The sequence below is a fragment of the Fopius arisanus genome, unplaced genomic scaffold, assembly GCF_000806365.1.
Source record: "Fopius arisanus strain USDA-PBARC FA_bdor unplaced genomic scaffold, ASM80636v1 scaffold00008, whole genome shotgun sequence".
In the NCBI taxonomy this organism is placed as follows: Eukaryota; Metazoa; Arthropoda; class Insecta; order Hymenoptera; family Braconidae; genus Fopius; species Fopius arisanus.
Window position 1 is genome coordinate 413898 of NW_011887747.1, and position 25203 is coordinate 439100.

The following is a 25203-nucleotide window of genomic DNA, read 5'->3' on the forward strand; positions in this document are numbered from 1 at the left end:
ATTTTGGAAACCTTTGATGTGTAATTATTAACTGTTTTAATTAATTTATTAACTCCTTCAATTCGTCAGACGTTTGCAGGGAAGAAGAAAATAAGAAGTCCATTAATATTAATTTTATTATTGATATCATAACATATAATATAAAATATACACTGTGTCATGGGTGAAACAAGCGAGTAGCAATAGGAATAATAACAAAATATTCGTATTATTATTTTTCTCTCTATTTTCTTATAATTCGACGCAGTGTATGTATATTAACGCTTTCTCTTCACTATTTCTGATCTCTCTCCACACAATGTTTTGCTACACTTTATTGTTAACGTATTTACAATCCAGATAAATATTATAATTAGTGATTTATTAGTTTCTTTGTAGTACAATGCAAGATCGTATACGCAGTATACGTTAACAATAAACAGGATTTGCCTCACATATATATTTTTTTTTTGTATTTTTCTTGTTGTTATAAAAAAGGATGACTAATTTTATTAGCCCTTGGTCCATCACAATGAGGGAGTTTTAAAGTATTTTTCCTCTTTTCCGTGCACATTTTAGAAATTCGGGACTCTAATATGCTCGATACCAGTTAAACACAGTTTTCCCGTTTTCCCATCCGAATTTACCACTGTATTATCTACAAATTTCATGTATTCAAAAACTATATAATTCTGCTCCATGAACATGCAAAAACAGTATTGAACAACTTTTATTTTCTCTTCACGTTAAATCCTCACTTGAAAGTATAAGAAAAATATTCGTTCTTTCTTCAGCTATCTCTCACGTTACGTCAGAAAATTTGTTAATATATTCTCGATGGTTATTATAATACACACGCCCTGCCCACGGCACACTGTTCTACAGTAAATCACAAGAAAGAAGAAGAATCAATTACGCAAGAGCAATAAACGCATGATTAATTAAATGAATAAAAAAAGCAGACACTAAATCACTAAACATTCGTCGTTTTAATTAATGGAAATAAATGAGGAAAATAAATCTGGTGAAAAAAAAATTAATTGAAAATAAAAGGAAACCCATTGAACATGAGAAAAAAAAATGAAAATTACGACCGAATGAAAGTCATGCTACTTCATTCTTACCATTAATCATCAATCGAATAATTTGTTCGCATTCTCGCATGTTATCACCATGTAACATTGTACATAATGGCTAGATGGAGATCTTAGTACGGCTGATGTCTCTGGAACTGTCTCGGCCCTTGGGATGCGGGTGGACCCCTGGGTTTTCCCTGCATCTGGTACCCAGTGTTATTCTCGAAAGTCTCGTAGCCAGCGTAATTATCGTAATTGCCATAGCTTTCGTCGTAGCCACCCTGGTAGCCACCTCCATTGGCATAATCTGGGATGTATCCATAACCAGCTGGATAGCCATAGCTATAGCCACCTGGGCCCCACCATCCCTGGCGTTGCGTCTCAACATTCACCTTGACTTTTTTAACATCGACCTCTTTACCATTGATCGTTTGTTTTGGTGTCTTCAGTAACTTGTAAACAACTTCCTTGGAGTCGAAGGTCACGAAACAGAAGCCTTTTCTCTGATTCTTAGTCTTGTCGAATGGTGACTGCAGCTCCACGATTGTACCATATTCGCTGAAGTAAGCTTTGATGTCGTCATCCGTGATGTCTGGAGTCAATCCACCAACGAAGATCTTGCCGTGCTGTGCTTTTTTACTCACGCGTTTTGGATCAACCTGTCGAAGCATAAGAAAACAATCCGAAAAAATCAATAAATAAGTCTACATCTATCTCAATACGTTCGAGGATATCCAAGCATTTTTTTTTTCGTTTCCATCGTTTCAAGTTATCAACTTTGCTAATTAAATTGCTTGAGCAAAATTCAAGTCGTAGATATTCAACATCCAAATTACATTTCCCACAAAACCATTATTTTCCCAAGCATTCATTTGAAAGAAAAAAAAGCAACTTTAAAATACGCGAATATCCTCGACACTATTTCAAATAAAAACTCGAAAATAACCTTTCGTTTGTTGATGTAATGTTCTCCAGCAGCCAGTAGTTTGTCGATGGTCTTTGGATTTTTAAACACCATGAATGCAAAACCCCTGGATAAACCGGTGTACTGATCCACCTTCACCGTTATACTCTCTATTTCACCAAATTTTCCAAAATGCTCGCGCAACTCCTTGTCCGTGGTGTTACGCGACAATCCACCGACAAAGAGTTTTCGTTCATCATCCTTACCAGGTATACCAGCAGTAGCACCCTGTTGATCACGCTCATCATTAGGATTTAATATATTATCCTGATTATCGTTCATTTGCCCCTGATTCTCCTCCATTTGATTTTGATAACAGTCAACCGCCGCCATAGTTATTCTCTACACTAGACCACGCAACTTGTAAAAGGAGCAACCAACAGAATGAGATGGACGATCCAAATACACGCACACACGCTTTCGGGAAAGAGTGGCCTTTTGCCCAAAATTATACGTTGCCAATGGTGGATGCGAAATGCGTACGAGGTGTACGAAATTTCAACAACTCTGCCGTATCGTTATAAATTACCCGTTGAAATTTATTCCATTGGCTGGGTGAAGCTCTTTGCCAAATTTTCACTCGATTCGCTCCTTTTTCCACTCTCTGTGGTATACTTTTTTACTTTAATTACGGATAACACCGGTACCGGCTTGCTCCACGACCCACCGAGAATGAACGGAACCTATTGCTGGCTATACAAGATTGAGAAAGATGTAGATAGCGTTTGATTATTGTTATTTACTACAGTCAAAGGGGAGAAGCCCGCATCGTCGCCCTTGTCATCAGAAACACAGGGAATTGGCTGCTTTTATAAACCACGCGCCTCCATTGCACCAATCGCTGATAAGCGATGAGGTGAAATGTGGACACACGCTTGTTCGCCCTGAAATTCTACGAAAAAACGGTTACAACTCTGAGGGTGCATTTATTATTAATTTTCCTGGTAATTGTCCCACATTGGCCATCAATTAGAACGAGTTTCATTCTAATGAATAATCTCAGGGATCAGGGGATGGCTGGGCAATTCTCTGTAATTTATTTTCTTTCCAATTTTTCGACCACGTTTTCGCATTTTCAACGCCATTTTTTTCTACGCGTCGCGATAACCCCAGAGGGTATGGATCTTGAGAGCACTGAGAAATATTTTAAATTTTCACATTGAGAGGGCTACACAGTACAAAATTACATCCAAAGATGATTGACTAAAGTAGAGGCTCAGTTTGGGGGTTTGACTGGCCTCATCAGCATCGTAGTATCGCACCCCATGAGAGAGAGGGTGCCACATGCAATGCTGAGGTGTCTGCCGACTCAGCAACTCCTCAGTAACCGTCCCGCTGCCACAGGGACCAGTCAAAAGAGAGGATGTAGACGTTTGCGTTGCCCAAAAATCCCTATGCTGACTCTTGACTTTTATTCTCCCATATGCAGATTCTCTTGATTACCCCTAATGTCATCTAGATTATTCCTTATTTGCTATTTTCTGAATTTCTAGGATTTTTTACTTAAGCTGGATGGAGCGTAATCAGATCTGTATAAGGGGGGTTGGCTGGTTGGCTGGTTGGTTGATCTGGTTGGTTGGTTGGTTGATCTGGTTGGTTGGTTGGTTGATCTGGTTGGTTGGTTGGTTGGTTGATCTGGTTGGTTGGTTGGTTGGTTGATCTGGTTGGTTGGTTGGTTGATATAGTTGGTTGGTTGGTTGATCTGGTTGGTTGGTTGGTTGGTTGATCTGGTTGGTTGGTTGGTTGATCTGGTTGGTTGGTTGATATGGTTGGTTGGTTGATATGGTTGGTTGATGGGTTGATCTGGTTGGTTGGTTGGTTGGCTGGTTGACCTGGTTGGTTGGTTGGTCATGTAGACATTTTTCAGCGTTTTTTTCAACTTTCAATTCATCAGAATCAGAATCAGAATGAGAAATTTAGAGAAAATTCTACTGGCCACTAAATTGAATGGAAATGTCCCTGTGGCAGTGGGACAGCTACTGAGGAGTTGCTGAGTTGGCAGCACTACAGCATTGCATGTAGGGCCCTCTCTCTCCTGGGGTGCGGTATTACGATGCCGCTGGGGTCAGTCAAACCCCCAGTACTGAACCTCTACTTTAGCCTATCCTCTTTGATTACATCTCTGGTACTAGCACAGATTATAGGGGAGATCGGCAACGTTTATGGCAAAGGTTCAACAGCCAAATTTGCGAGCCGCGGTTGCGGAACTAAATCAGAGACCGTGCCACTGATCAGTGGACCGTGCCCGTGAATAAGGTAGGGCACGAGGTCGAGAGTGTCGATAACGGCATAGGAGCAGTAAGGTATGGAGTGGAGGGAAAATAGATCGGGAATTAATGTGGCAAGCTTCACCGACGGAAAATAAGTGGGGAATGTCTTTGATCGAAGTGCCTAGTGATCTACAAGTAATTCACTCGGCTTCAAAAATTCATCTCTTTTCTCCTAATTAATATTAAGCAATGAAACAAACTGTATTCCATGAGAAACTAAATTCTCCATTCATCCATCAACATTTCTTTCATCCCTTAATAATTCGTGATAACTCGCCAGTTCTGAGAAGCCCACATCTGCAATAGTCGCAAAAAATTATTGTCATAAAACATTCGCCGATGCATTTGAAAACAGGAATTTCATTAACGGCCCGGCCGGAGTGGCGCTAGTTCTAGTATAACCTAGTATAACCTAAATAGTATCGAGAGAATAATGCCTACTTGTTGGAAAATCTACAGCATTCGCATCCTACTGCGTGAAATAACTCTTCACTGCCGACACCACACGGCCGGTATCCATTTATCAACTGTGAACCATTAAGTACTTCATAAACCACACTCTACATGTCCAATATATGCAGCTCACAATACCCACACCTTCGGTCTCAGAAGCTCCTTGAACTTCCCTAAATAATAATATAAGTCCCTCAAACTTGAAAAGCTCATGAAAAGTATATACTCTTCAAAATTTCAGAGCTGCTTGCAAAATTCCAAGATAATCCAAGAAATTTATAATGGCCATGGTAATCATTAAAAATTCAATCACAAAGTATCTTTGTGCACAAACTTAGAATTAATGTGATGAAGTTTCTTCATACATCCTCTGAAAAACACTTCTCCAGGTGCTTTTAAAACATTAATGTGGCATACACTCCCACAAGTCTTGGAAAGTGAGGATCCGATTATTCATTTGTGATGCCCCATCGTTACACCAAGTAGAGTGATATAATGAAAAGCCAGGGTAGAGTTATGCAATGAGACGGGGGGTTGAAGCAAAAGAGAAGTTACTACTAACTTTGCTTGATATGTTATATTCACGAGTATATAGTGCGCGATGCGGCTTTCAACTTGGATTAATTCTGTAGACGTATTAGTTGAATCCCAGATGTAATCCGTTGGGCCGTTATGTTTGGCCAAGCTGCAGCGAGTCTCACGCCCACCTACAATCGCAGTTGTCATTTTCATACTTCCCAGAACTCACTGAAATTGAAAAACATACAATAACCCTGAATCCACTACTTGTCGAATAGAAACCATTTCATCAATGCCATCATGTCGAACTTCGAGATCTACGTATAGAAGAAATGAACACGAAATGAATCGGCAGATTAAAGCTCATAGGCCACGCAGAGTTGCAGGAATGTTGGTGGTTGTCAAGCGTCGCTCATTGGGACGTGCAATTTAATTACGTCCGGCTGACAATGAGATTCCGTTAAACTACGCGCTAGAGGATATGCATAGTCATACACATTGAGTGTAACGTACGATACATCAGAGACAGCATAGGGGACATCCAAATGTTCAACGGTGAACACTACTAAACAGTTCAGAGTCAGTAGCAAATGAGTGATATAAGCTTTCTAACAGTCACCAATCAGCCTATATTGTATATTGTAACCAACCACCATCTGTTGGCTTTGTTTTCTGTTGGGTTAGTCCATAATAAATTTTCACCATGTACCGTGCATATATAACAGCCAGAGAAGGTCGAGGATGGTGCAAGGATGGTACAAGGCAAAGTAACAAAAGCAGGGTTGATGGTTTTGTAACACAGATATGTGAATAGTTTTCATCTCTTCTGGTCGTATATGTGGTTCGCACTTGCACGATCATGCTTCTGATCGGATGTGTGCTTTTCTCGGGGGCACGCCGTGCTCTCATCAATGGCGCATGTCGAATGGCAATTACCATTGCTGCCAACTCCTCCCTGGTCTCCCTATTCTCCCGCTGCTCCTCCCCCTATTTCTCCCCCCATTCCCTACTATTCACCCAACTATTCGACGTGCACACTTGTTCAAGAGAGCAGAACAAATCGATCAGTGCAATATCCTCCAAATAATCGATTTTTCATCTGCATCTCTGTTCCTTATTATACTTTTTCTTTTAATATTGCTTTGTATTCTTTAGGGTGTTGTTGAATGGATGTCCAGCGGATCACTTTTTTGTTCCTTTGTCCTTCCCATTACAGTACAAGTTTTTTTCTTTTGTCTTGTATACAGGTACTTCTTTTGACCAACCTCAACTACGACCCGTAGTGTCTCCAGCCATTGGACAGAGTCCAATAGAATTTAATAAACCTGAGTGCGCTAAGACATCAAAAGGAGATGTGTAAAAAACCTGTACAGTATTTTTCTGCTCTTTATCAGTTTTCATCTCCCGATGGAGAATACAGACGTATCCTATTCTCGTTCACCAGGGGCACCATGATCGTTCTGGTTGAGACGGAAGCATAATTACTGTAACAGAAGTATTACTTATCGTGCTTGGTACACTGTCATTTTGTTTCGAGTCGAATTCCAGCAGAAACTAGTTTTCGGAGCTATTTCAGGAAATAAAAACGAAAGAACAGGAGAGCATTTCACTTGCATATGTATATAGTTTTCATCGCTGATGAGGATTCTGAATAATCGTACAGCACGTTCATACAATCCGATGATATTTAGAATACATTCACCGCAGAGCATTTCACAATTTTCCACAGCAAAACAAATATTTCACAGCATCCATATTGATATGTACTAGATAGTGTGTCCACAATTACAGATTCTCCGCAAACATATAAAGCGTATATTACGATATCTCCTTGTGTTGCACCCGAGATAACGCAGAATTGAATTAAATCAAGGTTTATGCGTAGAAGCGCTTTTCATTTTGTATTTCAAAGTACTCCAGGAAACTTTCTATTCCATTTTTTTAACGTTGATGTTGTGCAATCAAGAGCAATTAGCCGAGAACGCATACTTGGAAGAACCGTTCAGTGGTACAAAATGGCTATGAGTCCGAAAGGAATTGAAACGCTGCAAGTGAATAAGTCAATCAAATATCAAGCTGTACTGCAACAATTTGTGATTTCTCATAGTTGAATTGGTAAAATGGCAGTACAAGCAGGAAGTGCAGAATATGCATTGATAGAATGCACTGATAAAGTATTTTCGTTGAATTACGAAATGATAAGTGTCGATGGATCAAAAGTGACGATTAAAACGTCGAAAACGCGGTGGCTAATAATAGCAGTTTACATTTTCTATTGTGGAATAAGTGCTTTTCAATGGGTGGAATATTCCATTGTCGGAAATATCATAGCAAGGTGATTGTAACATTTGCATTAAAGATGAGTGTTAAACGAAGAGATACTAGATTTCAGTAATCGAATACTGTTTCCAGATATTATCACGTGACAGTGGAGAAGGTAGATTATACGGCAATGGCGTACATGCTCTTCCCCATACCGCTAGTAATTCCGGGCTCTCACATTGCTGAACGCATTGGTCTGAGGTGGACCAACATCGTTGGTAGTGGTCTAATCTGCCTTGGCTCGTGGGTTAAAATCTTCTCAGTCCATCCCGATCGATTCCTCTTGACACTTGGTGGTCAATCATTTCTCGCAGTTAGTCAGGTACCGTCACTTCTACATCAGACCAGTGGGGGCCAATTTAAAAAGCGATTTTCCCTTAAAGGATCTACGTTAAGCGTCCTATCGCGATTTTTTTTTCGTCAAGCCAAAGAGCACTTGTTACTCTCTCGTTGCAGACGGACAACTCTGTCCGTCTTGCTTTTTATGTCTTTGAATTTATTCGAAGTGAGCCAAAGGCCAAAGGCTTTCCAGAAAAAAATATCTCTCTAAGTTATGCAATAAAAGTCATTTAAAATTATTTGTCCAGCAATCTGTTTGGTTGAGATACGAGGAAATTCAATACTGTATAAGAGAACAAGCTCTTAATTATTTTAATGTATTATTTAGTTTCTTTGCAATCACAATCTTCAGTTGAGAAAAATGATAAAAACATAAGCGGAGATAAGGCGATTCAGCATTTGGAGGGCGGCAACATATCGATTTTTAATTATAATTATCATTATACGATGATAATTATATGAGGATTTTAGAAAAAAATATGAAAAGGTAGAGAGCACACGCACGAGCCACTCAAGCTGACACGTGTCAGGCTTTTAGTTTTGTATCTCGGCAAATATTAACAATCAATTTACTTAAGGAATAATTTCCAAACATTTGACGGCTTGTACCACTTAAAATAAGATGCTCTCAGAAACATATTATGCAGGTAGTTATTTTAACTATTCCCGGACGACTTGGTGCCCAGTGGTTTCCACTACGGCAGATATCTACTGCTACTTCACTGGCTATATTGGGATATCAACTTGGTGTTGCTTTGGGGTTTTGTTTGACACCACTATTCGTCAAAAATCGTGAAAATATTGAAGCTGTCGGAGAAGATTTATCACTATGGCTATTCTCTCTTCTATCAGCTTTCTACTAGTTATTATATGTAAGCTTCCATAATGTATCCTACTGGATTTGATGTGATATCGATTCAACATTGAAAATTAGGTCGACTCCTTTTGGCATGCAATGTCTTTTTAATTGACATGTTTTATATTGGGCAATGGGAAAACAGTATTCAAGGATGAACCGAAATATCCACCCAGTGAAACACGTGCACTCCAGAAAAAGGAACATGATGGAACAGAAAGGACACTCGTAGAATCAATTAAAAGACTGATGACCAACGCAAGCTACTTGATACTTTGTAATTCATACGGATTGGGAATAGGAGTGTTGAATGCCCTCAGCACTATGTTGAATCAAATTGTCTTGGCTCGCTTTGAGGTAATTGATCAAATGCCGATTCCATTGAATACTTTGATTTTTTATTTGTTCTCATAATTATCCTGATTTCAGGATGGTGAGGAATTTGCTGGTAGATTAGGGCTCATCATCCTTGTGATGGGAATGTTCGGTTCCATCACATTCGGCCTTATTCTTGATAAGACTCAGAAATTTAAGTATGTCCGCTGTCTCTTGACGTATGATTAGTATTAATGTATACAGGTATATGATATTTTCTTAATTGACCTTGTTTAATAACTGATTAATAATTTTGCAGGGAGACTACAGTAACGGTTTATCTTTCTACTTTATGCAGTCAGATATTTTTCACCATTTCAATATTGATCGAGAGTAATTCATTAACCTACATAGCAGCTTCCATCCTCGGGTAAATCTTTCTTTTGTTATGACTTTAATTGAAAAATTAATTTTGAAAATGGAAAGGAAAGCCATTAAATCAGCTAAATATGACGGGGTGTCTGAAATTTCTTTCTTAAATGGGTTTTCCATTTAGCTTACTATTCTAACCAAAGCATCTTCATTTTTGATTTTTCCCAAAGCCTGTACTTAATAAACTCTTTCCATATACCTCATGGCGAATCTCTCTTAATGAAATGTTTAATTTTTTAGATTCTTTATATCGGGTTACTTAGCCTTGGGCTATGAAATGTGTGCCGAGTATACCTATCCGGAGTCGGAGTCCCTGGCCACTGGAATTTTAAACATAGGAAATAACTTATACGGTATAATCCTGATCCTAGTTTGCAGCCAACTGAAAAAGTACTACGGCGATGTTGCAGTACACATTTGTCTTTGTTCAGCCCTCTTGGTCGGATTGATCCTGACAGTGATGACTAAGGATGAACAGAGACGTCAGAACGCCAAGAGAAATAATAAGTTCACAGGTGCGATCCTCTAACGATAACGGTAACAATAATGATAATCTATCGAATTGATTTGAAAATTTGTCCCGCGCATTCAATTCAATTTAATGCAATTATATAAGATGGAGGAAAATGCCATAGCTCTCGTTAGTCAAAGTAATTTATTGCGGCGTGTTAGGGGGTATATTCCTGATAACAGAGAACGGATGCCCTGAAGAAAGGGACGTTGGAATATAGAGGAAGCCTCTCCTCTTGGTAACCATAAGTCATATTTATGCGGCGATGCGGATGACAGTCTCATTCATTTTCCACACTGCACCCGTTGCACATATATATATTTAAATATGGGTACACATACACAGCCCTGTATGCGCTAGTATGTCCGAATGGATTTGGACTGAAATCTGTACCCCCTTTTGTTGGTTGGCAAACCAATATTTCTTCCTTTTATACGTATGGTTCACTTTTCATGGACGAAGTTTGCATTAGTACAGCGGTTTCATGTATTCCATGGAAAAAAGTCGCTCTTCGTGTCGAACCGCGTGACACCTCTCGATGGATTTTCACTGGGATTCATAATAGAACGCGAGTGGGGGGTGGAAAATAAAAAAAAATAAAATAAGAAGATTGAACCAATTCGCTACCACGTATCTACGAAAGGATTGCACTTGAGAGGTAGAAATGCCGATGAAAAGTGCGCTCTTTCGCTTCACCTGTCCAATCGTCTTTACCACTGCTTGCCACCCGTGACTGTCCATAAATCCATAAATTCTCGGTTGAAGCTATTCCGTAACCTACCAAAATCAATTTTCATATCCGTCATTTCCCCATCCTCTTACTTTTTCTTTTCTTCCTCTCATATAACTACGAGTCTCTTCCCTTCTCCCTGTATATTTTCCATATATTCCTCGAGGAGATTCAATTCCACATCAATTTCATCTCTCTGTTTCCGATTAAATTATTCGAAATTGAAGTGTCTCGGAGTTATTAAAGGATAATTGTCAAGTGGAGGACTCAACGATGAGGATGATTTATTATGAGACGGATGAATTGACCTGAAGAAGGAGTCGAAATTAAACAGGAGGTAAAATTGTGAGTGAGAATGGAATGGAATTATGCGCTTGCGTGCGACAAGCAATCTCATGCCGGAAATGTCAACGGTGAACGGTATTACCGGAGAAGAAAATTGATGAGGAACAGGGGTACGGAGTTATTCTCAAGGGTAAATAAACAAAATTTATAAATACAGATTTTTTTATGTCATCAGATTGTAGACTCATCAATGTATCCGTACTGCATTTTCAACGGTATTTTTACTTGAAAGAAAATTCATTTTTCAATCTCTACTGTTGATTCAAAGTTAATTAAAGAATTAATGAATCGGTGAATTGGTTGGGTACGATGTGATCGACGTTGAGATAACTAATCTCCGGGTGCGGTATCGCTTGAAGCTTGCACAATAAACCATTTCGAGTTGCAGCGTATCATTATTATCACTATTATCGTCAACGGAGCTGTAGCACATAATTTATCGTGTGTATAGTAGTTTAGTGGCACTCTCTCTGTCGCTCTCAGGGGTCGGTTGATATGGGGCACATCACCGAAACGCATGTACCTCCTTCATCTGCATTGTTCACGCCACCCGGAAATTGTATGCATTGCACTGAATTCACTAGGTAAATCTATCCATCTTCAGTTGACTTCAATATTCCGTCAAATGTCCGCTTCGCGGATATTGCTCGTATCAATGACATGGTGTCATTTCTCATAAAAATTTTTAATTAGCATGTAATTAGCATTGAGAGTCACATATATTCTGCTGATGCATAAAGTATTGTCATGAAAATTAATATAGGGGATGTTGTGTGATGATATGTCTGATTCCGACCTCGGTCTTATCTCATACTCGAGTAGACCATTAATATGAAGAAACTATTTCTGATATCTTAGAAGAGCTATGCATATTCATTGACACACGTCTCTCTTATAAATATTGATGGGCCAGTGCACGGACACTTTTGTTTTTGGATGCATATAATAGTATTAATTACGTGTACCTAATGAACCAGAGTTCAAGCCCTTTGATGACGCCAATAATTTTTCCAACTTTAATTTAACCTTCCTCCTCTGATTCTCGTCTCAATTATTGACCCCCTAGAATATGAGAGAATTAAAAAAAAAAGGGATTATGAAGAGAGACGACTAGTGGAGTGCCAAAAGGTAGAATGAAAAAAAAGTGTCACCACCCCTCCTAGACTGCCAATGCAATTACGTAAATGCAGCCGCTGGTTGGGGCAGTTGGTCTCGTGCGTTAAGTGCTTCCTCTTGTCGCGAAATCCCTCCAGTACATACACCTATGTTCAACTGCAATGTATTACCTGTGTATGTGTTTCCGTGGTTGCATGTCGTAGAATGCCACCCCTCTTTCAATGAAACTTGCCTGGCTTGGAAACTTCATTAATATTTCTCGTTCCCATCGTTTCTGGTGTTGAAAATAAAATGAGAAAAAAATGACAGTCAATTCATAAATAAATACAAGGAAAATGGGCAAACTAGAGGAAAAAGTAAATGGTCGATATGATATATTGGAGAATGCTTGATACAGCCATTTTAATGAAATTAGAATTTCTCATGTTAATTATTCACCGTTTATTTAGAACTGGCATTTTTTTTATCCCAACGAGTGTTTTACTCTCATTTTATGCAGCTGCAATTGATCGTCCACTAGTGATTCTCGATAAACCAGAACTGTCAGATTATTCTGAATTATGATAAATCAAAGGGTCTACCACAGTGGAGTTAATCACATGATAGGTTTGCTGAAGACGTCACTAGTATAATTCAAACTAATGATTAATGGTTCATGATTAATTCAGCTTGCCCTGTAGTTGAACGGTAATTTTCTAACGCTCGCCTTTAACACAATCAAGCCCTCGACGCAATCGAGTCCGTGATTCAATTTCTGATAGCTATCGAGGAGTAATTGATGCAACGAAATTCATCAATGAGAATACACCCACGTTAATTGTTAATTTGTCTCTTTATTAACGTTCACTCTCATTCTTCTTTCGTCTTAATATCACTATACGGATCAATAATATTTACAATGTTTATAATCAATGATTTTATCATTACAGATAACAGAGTTCCTGGTTTGGGTATTTGAGAATAATATGTAAATACACATGGACTAAACTCCTGTACAATTTATAAATTGTTCATAATCATTGAAAAAGGAAAGTTTGTTTTCCTAATATAAACTTTCAATACCAATAGTGTGATATTATACATTAGTTATAATATCATCTTTATATTGTTGTTTTATATTTCCACGTTGTTTTGTCTTTGTGTGCAATGTACGATTATAAACTCTCGTTTTCATTCCATAGAGAATTATTTGTTGCATAACAATAGTTTTAATAGTTGTAACAAGTGATACAGTACTGGTGTGACCATAATTATCTGCGCAGGAAGAATTACAGTGATTTTCTTTTCCGAATGATTTTTAATAAACCCACCGTTATTTCCTGCATTATCAACGAACAGCTCTGAAATAATTATGATTCACTTTGTATACATTTAATAAATTTATTATTATACCATCGGTCAGGCAAATAACAGTATAGTAGAATCCTATTATAGTCGCACCTCTCTACTACCTCCAGGCTCCAACTTGTAAACAATCCGTTGTTTAGTCTGATTAGGAATTGGATTCCGGGAGGAATGAAGCCGAAAAATAATGTTCTCTCGTATCCAAATTTACTGTGAAAAAATGGAGTTTACTGTTGCAGCGAGCGCGTGGTGGTAGTTGCACATAATTGAATACTCTGAATTCACATCCCCTACAACCCCATGCCCGCGACTACAACGGGAGTCTACTGTAGATGTTTCGTGGACAATAACAACTGTGAGAGTCAAATAAATACAGAGAAACAAGTGATTTGGAAACACAACTGATTGGTCAATCACCATCATTAATTATATATGAGTAACAAACAAAGGAATGAAATTTAAAATAAATATTTTAATATTATTAATCTCATAACACAGTGCGATATTCGCGATAATAGAATATATATGGCTTCAATAGGACATATAATACATTGGAGATACTTTCCATCGTTTTAAATACAATTTTACATGTATCTACAACCTGACTTCCAAATTCTGTGCAACTTATTACCAATAATGCATATATCTGATGAAAATTAAGGAAGAACAAATTGTGAGTCAGCTTTCATAGAATGCTAGATAATTACATAATGACGTCGGAGTTATGAATCTTTGGTACGATCGTCGAGGAACTGCGAATATCTTTCCTTCTATTCTTTATGATATGCCTCCCACTGGGTAGTAACATTATATAAATATTTATACAAATATTTGTATCACAATGAAACAATAAATTATCATTGAATATGATTCCTTAATTAACTCTGTGGTGTACGTGCGATTATCAGCAATTGGAGATTATTCTATTGACTAATATTGATTTTTGTTTCATTGTATCGATGATGTATAAATTAAATATTGAATGAGTATTAATATAATATTGGCACAAAGTTGAAGCACAGCGACGTGGAGGGAAGCATCAAATGTTTTTTATTTACAATACATCGAATACCTCGTTTACCAGTTAGTTTGTGGTATAACTAATATTAAATACCAGAATATACGACAATGTAGATGAAGGGATGAATAAAATCAATAGAGGTAGTGTATAGTTTCCAATTTATGTAGTGAATGAAAATCTGATTAGAGGGATTTTATTAAATTTCCTAAACCCTCATTTGATTTTTTTCCGATAGTAGCGATTCTTCAGCATGTTTACAATTTGTTCTTGAGGGTTTTCGCCTTAATGACTATGTGACCGTTTGGAGGGAATTCGACAAAAGTGGGAATTCGTTAGTATTTTGTGTACGACTCTTTGTTGGTGGTATGGGTTTTCATAAATGCAAGTATTGAACGAACATACCAAATGGAAAAATCGAAAATATGTGATATCCGTATTTTATCCATTGAATATTCATAGAAAATTTCAGGTAGTAATTTCGTTCCTTCCGGTATATGCGGAAAAGTATTTTATAGGACTCGCCTTAAACTCATGCTAAAGCTTCCGAAATAAACGAAAAAACAAAAACAAAAAGCTTTAGTGTACTATTCTTAATGATCCTATTTTTAATTTGTTCGTACAGACTGTCGTTGTCTCAATCCTTATTTGTAAATCAATTTGATCTTGAAAGTGAAATAAAACCGAAAATATTTTCTGTGCAAATCTCGAACTTCCACATAAGATGATGTTATATCAGGCTACAGTGCATGGATTCATATAATCTCAAAAGTGAATTGCAATCCATTAATGACACCTGGATCTTCCGCTATTAATTACCTGAAAACTGGTAGTATATGACCAGCTTCCACAAATAACGAAATTAGTTGGACGGTTTAAAATTCGTTCCGACGCGTTAAAGAGGGAAAAGGAAACTCCATCTTTATATTTGGAATTGAAGCCCGAAGTAGTCATAAATTATTTTAATATCATGGAGTTTACACAACTTATCATGCAAAACCAAAAAATGTATTTTTTGTGGGCCTCCTGCTATAAACTACATTCTTTCCACCGTTTTAAATAGAGTGAATCTCCAATATGCAGTACCGCATATATGAGGCATGTGTAGTGTTATCGGAAAATTTAACATTGTCGATCGTATGATAAGACATGACATACAGAACCATTCGGATTTGAGGAACAGAATTACTTTTGCAGAATGACTTTGACAGGGAGATGTTAGTTTCATAATGAACCTGATGAAAAAGACTGATTTCAATTGAATTCAAGGATTTTCAATAATAGACAGCTTCAATTGAATGACCTTGTTTGAATGAGAATGGACAGGTATTCGATGTGAACCGCAATCAAAAATTAAAAGCACCCGAGATTCAATAAAGACTTGAATACATTTTAAAAATGTTCCAATTTGGCTAGACTTATTTTTTGCCAAATAAAAAATTCTTTATTCCTTCATTCATGCTTTTGCTGGACGGTAGAGATGACTAATTGGCATATTATTCAATATTACTTCCGTTTTTCGAATAGTGCTTATAATTTAACTGTACAAAACATTTTACATCGGTTGATCAATTACACTGTTTACACTATTGAACGTGTAGCTCTGGTACACCAAGTGCATTTTAAGTGGACTAAAAGGCCATGGCCGATTGTATATGAATTATTCAGTGAAAAATTCAAGGAAAAAATGAGATATCAGCTAGTAGTTCTGATTAGACTAACCCGCAAATTAATATCGTAATTTAATTCTTCCTAATGCTTCATCCACCAATATAGATGTCTAAAAAATATTTTTTTTTGTGTTCGTTTGGTATTAATTAAGTAGACTATCATTTACAACAGTGGGGCATCTAATTATACAGTTTGAATGATAGAATTCACAGCGGAACAGGAACGTGGCAACATAGATTGATATTACAACATATATTGTCCATTAAGTGAAAGTTGAAAATTCCGCGTATGATGTGAAATATTTTCTGTATATATATGATGAATGTTTGGTAGTGAACTATTAGAATTGTTCACGTCTCGGCCTGCATTAGCTCTCTAATATTAGGGACGTACTCTGTACTCAAGATAATTCCATAGGTGTCAAGGGATATCTATCCCTCCATAGACCTATATACTGCCTCGCGAATATACGCAGTTATCAAATTTGTTCCCTGCACACACTCAACGTATAAAAAAGTATATATATATATAAATATATATATATATATATTTATACATTTTTCTCTAAAAACATTTGTCTTTTTTAATTTGGTTATTCGTAATGGCAAGTATAAATTTAAAGAGACACTTTTTTCATCTGGATAATCCGCAGCAGTGGGCATGAGCGCATTGTAGTTGACGGGCAATTGTACTCATTCTTTCAAAGGTATCGATTATGCTGTTTTTTTCATGAAATTCTAATAATTCAATTCGAATAATCCGTTCACTTCACTGTTCAAAATTATGACTGTGTGCATATTCAGAGTAATTCCTCATTGTCGTCTTGTGTCCCGTACATCTGCGGTCGTCTTTCGAGTGGCTGCTGTTGCGGTTGTTTTCGCGTCTGCAGTAGAGCAATACTGGCAGCTTTATAGTTTATAGGTCCATACGATCTGTAGTCGACGTCGGCATAATCCAGATCGGAGAACTCTGGTTTGAAGGGCTGAGTGAAAAATCGGTAAACATAAAAAAAAAGAAACAAGGGATAATGTGAAAATGGTCGTTGATTTGATGTGTGAGAAGATAAGGGATGATATATTGTTTTAGTTTTTTTGTCATTCAGTCTGTGAGGCAACGATTCACGACCGCTGACCGCTGGTAAAATCCCGCACACGGACTGAATGACAAAAACTATTGTTTGCCACCCGGCCGCAAAGTTCCTAACAACCTACTGCCGAAATACACCATTTTATTGGATTTTGTTTATCTACTTTTATTGTTTGCCGGTGTGAATTAAAATTCCCGGGAGACTCGTTTATCTTAATATTTTTCCCCATCCGAATTTTAAGAACTCATTCTTTCGCAGGTACCTAACCGAATCGATAAATCCGAGAAATAAACTATGACACAAATATTTATGAACAGGCAAATAAAATTGATATGATGAGCGGCAAGTGAGGTCGGATCTATTTGTTGTTACATGGTAGTACCTGATTTGGGTTAAGGAGCTTTCCCTCACCACTCAGAGATGATAACGTGCGCCATATGTGCTAATGGTGAGAATGGTCGACACATCGTGCTTGCCATATAGGTTATAGATCAGACTACATCAGCAAACAATGATCGATGAGCGCCTTGACAAGCGTTGTATGTATGATCATTGAGCGGTTTAGTTGGTAATAAGGTGAATGGACAGGCTATTAAGCAAATTATTAAGCAAATGTTTGGCTAGCGACGCGTGTAAAGAATGTAAACATTCGAGCAGAAAATCTGCTCTGCAGAAAAATTATAGCAGTCTACATTAAATATTCAATGATAGGAAACGGAATTGAATGTTCATTAATACAGATGGAATTGGACGCTGACTATTGAGTGATTAATTTTCTAAAGGTAGAAGAAAAATGGAGTATTCGAAAAACTGCAGGTGACGAGGTGAAATAGTTTGAGTGTCTATAGATATTTCAACTAGTTGATGCACCTCACGCAACTATTGTTACTATTGTTAGCGAAAGAGAGAACACAAATGAAAACTGTAAAATTTTTAAGCGCTTTCAGTTAAACTTTGAGCATATGCAGGAATAGATTTTTTTACTACACTCCCTGGTTGATTTAGACCGATCGTTCCATTACGTGTTTTGAAAATTTTAGTACCTGCGCGTCCGGACTGGCGACACAGCATAGAATAAGTTATAGCGATAGAGGGTACCGGAACTGTCCACTAGTAAATATACGTGTCGCTCTTCACTCGCAGTCCACCCTACGAACAAATATACAATTGCTGAGCTGTCGAACTAGTGTTTCAGAGCCCAAAAACCGATTAATAATAATTTGCTCAATAGCCCTCGAACTTTCAAACAGGATGTCCATGAAGCATTTATCAAGCAGTGATAAACGGTTTTGTTCCTGTCTCTAGAGTTTCATTCATAAAATACACCAAATCACCATTCGGGTCTGTCCCTGAATTTTGGATTAGTCAGGGTCTCTAGTATCTCACACAGCAGTAAATTAGGAAAAAGGGATTTTCAGGACATTATCTACTTACTCGAGAACGCCTCTGTCTCTCTGCACATTCTTATAACTAGACATATTCCCACGGTACACAGATAGAAGGTTGCGCTAAGGTGTGTGTGAAAGGGGAGAATGGAATGAACGCGTGAGAGTTGGGTAAAGTAAAGTAGTTGCAATGGTAATGCACAAAAAAGTAAACGAGAATCTGCGAAAAAGTAGCTTTAAGAGGTAGCAAATGCATTCGAGAAAAATTCGTCTGCCTGCTCAGACGAAAATATTTTTCCTATACCAGAGTTTGGGAAAGAGAAAGGAAAATAAAGATAGATTATGAGGAGCATAGACCGATAAATAAGAAGAAACTGACAGATTTCAAACGGCTGACTGATCGTCGAATGGACATGACGATTGTTTGAATTGACGGTTGCATTTCTCCCAGATACATGGAATAAAGTGTTTTAGCCTAAAACCGACAGACAAATCTTACCTTTAAACGTCAATCTCCTGGCCAACATCACGAAAATCGAGCTCAGCGTATTGTCCAAGAACGGGTGATACTCTTGTTGAATCGCGGATATTTTCCGTGTACACAGTTCTGTTTTCTTTGCACAGTTTGTCGTTGGTAGTATCGTCATGGCTAGAATTTTGCTTTGGATAGCTTCTACTCTGATTATTTGGAGAACCAGTAATGCCATCGTCCTCGTAGTAGTGAGGATATGATATTTTATAGCTCTCGGGTATACCCAACTCTTGAATCTTACCGAAACAAGTTTCCCTGGAGGAGGGACTGCGTCGGTATTTGGGTTTTCTATCATGCTTACGATATTTTTTACGCTCATTACGGCGCTGTCGTGTGTGAGACTGATGCTCATAAGTTAGATCAATATCAAAATGATTATCACCACGCAGCATTGATAACGATAATGTATCGCTGACACTACCATTGCCATTACCATCGATTATACCACTACCCTCTTGACGGTGTGAGTAACTTTGGCATAGACTGTTAGTATGGACTAGTGAAGTCTGCAGGTGGCTCACCAAAGAGGAATGATAGAGGCTGCGGGTTAGTGGTAATGTTAGTTGGCTGGTACTGCTGCTCGGCAATGAATACCCATATTGTTGGATATTCTGATTATGTTTTTCATGACGCTGTTGATAATGATCTTTGTAGTCATATAAATTCTTCGGCTGGAACAGGCAGGATACATCGAATTTTTGTTAATAAACATCATGATTTTAATTATCTTGATGAAAATGTTAACTCAATAATTATACAATGCTGACAGGGCTGACAGGTCGAGTTGCTGTTCATTAAAGACATTTTTTACCATGTAAATTATTATAATTAACAAGCAGCCGAAGTTATTTTGCGAAAAACTTACCTGATCAGTCATGAAGCATGCACAACAATGGTGGTAATGTAGATTTCCGGGATCCAGCGGAACATAGGGGGAATAGAAGATATGCCAATCCGATTAAAACTCAGTGTACACATCCGCTGTTCAGCATTCTCAACATAAAAGCATGCATATAAATTGCTCTCCTCTCGTTGTAGTTTTCTCACATACATATGTTACATTTGGTTCTATCATTTCGTTGAGTACTCCGTGAGTGTTTCTAGGCAAGTACTACTTTACAAATAGCATGGCGAAATGTAAATTATATTCAATGCAGAAGCCCTGGTGGAAAAACTGTTGGTGTTATCCAACGGAATGGGAATTATACCTCAGTCCTTACTGTCCAAACATTGTGACAGACGTCGACACCGAGCGCCAAGGTGCGGTTTCTCCTTTATTATCATATATACCATACTGTACCGTAGTTTGTAGATGTACGTGAACTGTATGCCACACCACATTGCTTGGTAAAGCTGCCTCTGAGCTGTGTTGTCCTGGTGGTATGGTAAAGTTGTCAAGGAGTATGGGGATCGGCTGGGTTAATCACTTCGAGTTAATTAATTGCGGAAATAGGGAAGCTCTAATTATGAATTTGTCTCGATTTTCCGTGACCTATCAGCAAACAATCTCATGCTATTTATTCGGTCTAAATTCTTGATTTTTTTTCCTCTTTTCCGGATAAACAGGTGGCGAGACATTCTGATAAGTATGCTTGGAAGGATCTGTTTTGATGGTTCTGGGTGCAGGAATTGGTGGTAGAATTGTCAGCGCATTATCAACACTCATAGCGCACTGTGTCCCTCCAGATGTTGACGTATTCTCACAAGTCTCAGGCTGGAATGTATTGGGAAGGTCGCTATTGTGTGGACACTGTTTGATAATTGGTATAGCATACAGTTGATAACTTCTACGGGTCTTGTCGTGTTTACGACACACGCGTAATGAGTAAAATTGTGTTTGTTTGTGATGCTGCTGTTTCCTACGTCTTGGTTTTAAGGTATTGTACTTTGGCTCTGGCGAGTTGTTTCTTGGCATATTATGAGAACTATAGTGGGGACCAAGGTGGCTTTTGGTTGATTCGTATCCGGAACTGGCGTCGTAGAGGCTAGTGGTACGGCTAACAGCACGCGAAGAGGATGGCGAGGTTGTGGCTGAATGCAACGTGCCATGCAAAGCCCAAACTCGAGTAAACTTAGGGCAAGCCAACTAAAACAACAAATGGCCGTGCAGGCATTTTACCTAGGTTATACATTCCAGTGTTATGGTTCCATACTCCACGCATCGACCTCTACCATTACTCTTTAATAAATCCTGTCATGACAATAAATAGGCTTTCCCTATGATTTCCCTGCGCTTCTCTCGCATTACCTTGTACTTACTGATATTTTCCCGCTCGATAACATCAATTTCCTCAAATTTATGAATGATTAATGCAATTGCAAGCAAGGAAGTTAAATACATTAACAATTATATTTTTACGCTTTAACGCTAAGCTGGCTAATTAAAAATTGAATGAGTGAGTCCGCTCGATAGTTAAAGGCTTGATAATTCGGAGATAATTTTACTGGGGATAAAATCCCGGAGAGCTGAACCGTTAATTCAACTGAAGAAGTGAAACGAGATTTTCTCACTCGGCAGTCTGTGCTAGATGCGCATTGAATCCCAGATGAATTCAATATCCGTTGGATTGGAGATGTCGGGCTACGCTTGTATATATAGAGCTACGCTTGTGTAATATGGATGCATGCAGCTGAGGCAAAATGGTTGTGTATGTGTGATCCTGATAGCGATCGAATTGCACGAGGGAGAATTACTAGCAAGAAAATATCGCGCAAGCCCCTTTACCTCTGATGTTTCATCCGTCATGATGATATTCAATGAATATCCAATATGGAAAATTCGCGACCTGAGGTTTCCCCACGTATCATCCAGATCACTTGTACGTATGTGCAATAAAGTCTGAAGGGAAACCCATGGTTAGTTTTTGAGCAAAATACGTGGTTAAATTCACGAAAGCATTCATATCAAGGAGAGTATTTGTTATCGGTATTTTCAACATAGGAAATTCATAAGTCTAAAGGTCCTTCGTCTATTCAATTACTCGTCTTGCTCGACATTATAATGTGATCAGTTGATTGGGGGCTGTTGCTCAAGCTCCTCACTCTACCCAAAATCCTTCTCGAGTAATTTAACGCGGTACTACGCTAACACAAAGATGTATATTCCGAAACTCATTTATCACGCTTTGGTAAATCCACTTGCAACCCGACTGGTCAAGTGTCTCGTTATATTTCCCCATGGAAATGGGGAAGGTTCACTTATACACGTTACCCTTCTCTCCTCGATCTCCACTGATACGTTTTTTTTTTCGAAAAAAAAAATTAAAAAATGGTTTTATTCACACAGTTTGTTGATTTTTCAAGTACTCAACCCTCCAGCAAGCACTCACTGCAGTTGAAAATAGGGGAGAATGAAAAAAATTGTATTAGCACGCGAGACCCGCGTTAATAATAATTCATAACAACTACGCGTCTATATGCTATACAGCGAGACTTGTGCTCGCATTGAATTGCCTTAAAACTTTATGAAAATTAGTGCTTTTCCCAATGCAAATGCATTAAATGAGGGAGTAATTATTTATAGAGAAATTATATTTTTCAATGACGAAAGTATGCATTTCTTGTGGTGCTTGAAGTGCATGTATTTACCTTATTCTGTGGTGTCTGAATACCATGGAAGGGCAGATTCTCATAAAAGGTTTTCGTCTCAGAATCCGGCAGGCCCTCCGAAACACTGTCAACGCGATTATTGTTCACCCCCTGACCAGGATCTGCAATAAAAATTCAAGTTCAATTATCAGTGGAGTTCTATGAAATCTCTGAGTGGGACAATTTCTAGAATAAAAACAGTTGATAATTTTTTGAATTCCTATACAAATAAATTGACTAAATTCATATAATTATTTTGTGTATATCGTTGAGTAATTGAGTTTTTGTGCAGAATATATCGATAGAGTTTTGTATGCATGAACTATGAAAAGGAAGAATTAATTAGATTAACAAAAATGGACCATGAAGAGATGAGAAGAATAGGAAACATGCGCTGCACCGGGGGATTGTTTTTTCTCCTCTCGCCCAGGTAAATATCGCTAGCCGACTGGGCCGTGAGAATTGGAAGCATGCCGGCATGCGCCTCTATACATATTACACATATGGACACATAAAACATGTATACATAGCGCATACCGAGAGTATGTGTAGCTGAAGCTTATATTGCAACTTACCTGCTCCAGGCTTTTTGCGCTTACGGGATGCGTTGGTGTTGATGTTGGCGTTAATGTTGCCACAGCCGTCGACACGGGGGTTGTCACGACTCGGCACGGAAAACGATGGGACTCCGTGCGACGACATCCGCTGGCGTGGTACTATTCTTTTGTAAGTCACGGCTGAAGGAAATATACAGTGTCGAGCAATCTCACGATACACCAAAGCGATTGCTAAGGTGGCATAGCAGGGGATAGGATAGGGAAGTCACGTGTACAGCTCGCAGGTATTTCTCAAATATGCAAGAGATGTGAAAATACCGAGGATAGTTCAAGTTTGCCAGAGGCTAGATAGTCCATACTTATATATTTGAAACCCCCTTTTGTCCCTTACTTCTCATACAGTCAAGCCCATTTTATCTATCCTTTTTCTGATTTTAATCGTCTTTTTCATTTTTAAAAATTTTTATAGACTAGCTGCATCTTCGCCACTTTGACTTGTCGCATTTTCCACAGTATCCTTGGTTTCCCCATCACAAACTGAGAAAAATGCGTGGAGCATAAGTAAAAAAATAAAAACTTACCAGTTTTATCTCTGGATATCCCCGGAAAAGAACCTGGCTCTCGCAATTGTGAACTGAACATTGCTCTTATCCTATTTGCACGTGCAATCATACCCTCATCATGAACAATTGGCACGGTGACTGTATGATGGTGTTGCTCCGGGTGGCCGATTACCGTGGTGGTTTTGCCACGCCTGAATGGCCTTACTGGTTTTATAACTACCCCATTGGTTTCCTGTGAGTGGTATTGATCGGTCTCGGTGCAGCCTGACAAAGTCGAGTGCATCTGGTGATTCCGTCTCGCGTGTACTGGATTTAATCCCGTGCTTAGACTATGTGTACGATTAATGTGCACGAGTACACCGGGTTTCAGGGGCCAACGTGGCGCTGAACCTGGACGGATGGATGAGGAACAGAGATCTCGCGATCTCGTCGACTCGGTGGGACTCGGTGGACCACCATCGGGGCTGGTGGAATATTCGATTAATTTTTTTTCTCCCTACTTGTACTGTTTCCAGTTGAATTTAATTTGAATAGCTGATGTAATGATTGTACTTTTTTTACGTGCGAAACCCACCACCAGTTAACGCAAAACTAAAAGAATGGATTTTTCATTTCAACAGTTTTAATGATACATTCGCATGTGAAGGACAATCCGTATGTAGATATGGGATAGAAAAGGAGATGCCGAACTGGAGAGCCGAGTGAAAATTTACATGCGAGTAAAGTGCCACCAGGGTAAATACGTATATACATATATATACTTGGTCTAAAGCAGAGGCTTACAATAGCACTGTGGCAGTGGGCCGATTCAACTGCCATTGCTCCGTACATCGTTTCGATCGCTTAACCCAATAGTTTTACCGCGAGTCAACTATATGCAATTCAGATCTCGTTGTGACCACCTCCTGCAGCTTTACGACTCCGCTATGACCATCCTAACACACTTCATTCTCCCTTCTATGCTCACCAACTACACCATCACCGAGAAGCACAGCATTGATATGACACGTTGCAATTCAGTTCGAGTTATTTTCTCCGAGCAAAGTTCTACAACTCTTTTATTGACTTCATGATAATAAGGCTTTTATTTTTTACTCTTACCTCGGAGATTTCTCCTTTCCGCCAATTCTTAATAGAGGGAAAAGTTTATTTCTCAGGAAAAATTAACGTGCCCACAGTCGAAATTAGCGGAGATAGAAATAGGCTGTGTTAAAGATAAGCGAGCGTCGAT

General features: G+C 38.5%; 3 protein-coding genes across 10 annotated transcripts in view; 1 reads left to right on the forward strand and 2 right to left on the reverse strand.

Moving 5' to 3' along the window:
* Positions 1-98: 98 nt before the first annotated feature.
* LOC105273899 (RNA-binding protein squid) lies at positions 99-2743 on the reverse strand. The gene is made up of 2 exons (XM_011316606.1): positions 2002-2743; positions 99-1714 (listed from the first exon to the last, which is right to left on the reverse strand). The coding sequence occupies exons 1-2, from the start codon at positions 2350-2352 to the stop codon at positions 1187-1189; spliced, it is 879 nt and encodes a 292-aa protein (XP_011314908.1). The 5' UTR covers positions 2353-2743; the 3' UTR covers positions 99-1186.
* A 4422-nt stretch (positions 2744-7165) lies between these two features.
* On the forward strand, positions 7166-13942 carry LOC105273900 (feline leukemia virus subgroup C receptor-related protein 2). Of its 5 annotated transcripts, none has more exons than XR_892957.1 (8): positions 7166-7596; positions 7674-7905; positions 8932-9135; positions 9208-9311; positions 9413-9523; positions 9766-10040; positions 10994-11241; positions 13157-13942. XR_892957.1 is itself a non-coding variant. In XM_011316609.1 (8 exons), exons 1-8 carry the CDS (start codon positions 7382-7384, stop codon positions 13183-13185), a joined length of 1092 nt encoding a protein of 363 aa, XP_011314911.1. In that variant the 5' UTR covers positions 7166-7381; the 3' UTR covers positions 13186-13942. The 5 variants fall into 5 exon arrangements, 3 of the variants coding, with proteins under 3 accessions (XP_011314911.1, XP_011314910.1, XP_011314909.1); XR_892958.1 differs by having other exon boundaries at positions 11013-11241; XM_011316609.1 differs by lacking the exon at positions 10994-11241 and having other exon boundaries at positions 9766-9878; positions 9957-10040.
* Positions 13943-14041: 99 nt separating this feature from the next.
* nrm (neuromusculin) overlaps positions 14042-25203 on the reverse strand; it is a 67319-nt gene continuing 56157 nt past the window's right edge. The window contains exons 16-18 of one of the 4 annotated variants that reach the window (XM_011316610.1): positions 22853-22974; positions 19232-19935; positions 17156-17242 (exon numbers count right to left, since the gene is read on the reverse strand). In XM_011316610.1, coding sequence (XP_011314912.1) covers positions 19234-19935; positions 22853-22974 — 824 coding nt within the window. In that variant the 3' untranslated portion in view covers positions 17156-17242; positions 19232-19233. Of the gene's footprint in view, positions 17243-18390; positions 18497-19231; positions 19936-22852; positions 22975-25203 lie in introns of those variants that run through there. The other 3 variants (XR_892959.1, XM_011316611.1, XM_011316612.1) reach the window with 3 other exon arrangements.

Bases quoted from the DNA above. Each gene is read 5' to 3' on its own strand.
- LOC105273899 (XM_011316606.1), bottom strand. From the start codon at position 2,352: ATGGCGGCGGTTGACTGTTATCAAAATCAAATGGAGGAGAATCAGGGG. The intron at 1,715-2,001 runs GTTATTTTCGAG...ATGCTTCGACAG, and splicing joins ATTACATCAACAAACGAAAG to GTTGATCCAAAACGCGTGAG.
- LOC105273900 (XM_011316607.1), top strand. From the start codon at position 7,382: ATGGCAGTACAAGCAGGAAGTGCAGAATATGCATTGATAGAATGCACT. The intron at 7,597-7,673 runs GTGATTGTAACA...TACTGTTTCCAG, and splicing joins GTCGGAAATATCATAGCAAG to ATATTATCACGTGACAGTGG. The intron at 9,524-9,765 runs GTAAATCTTTCT...TTAATTTTTTAG, and splicing joins ATAGCAGCTTCCATCCTCGG to ATTCTTTATATCGGGTTACT.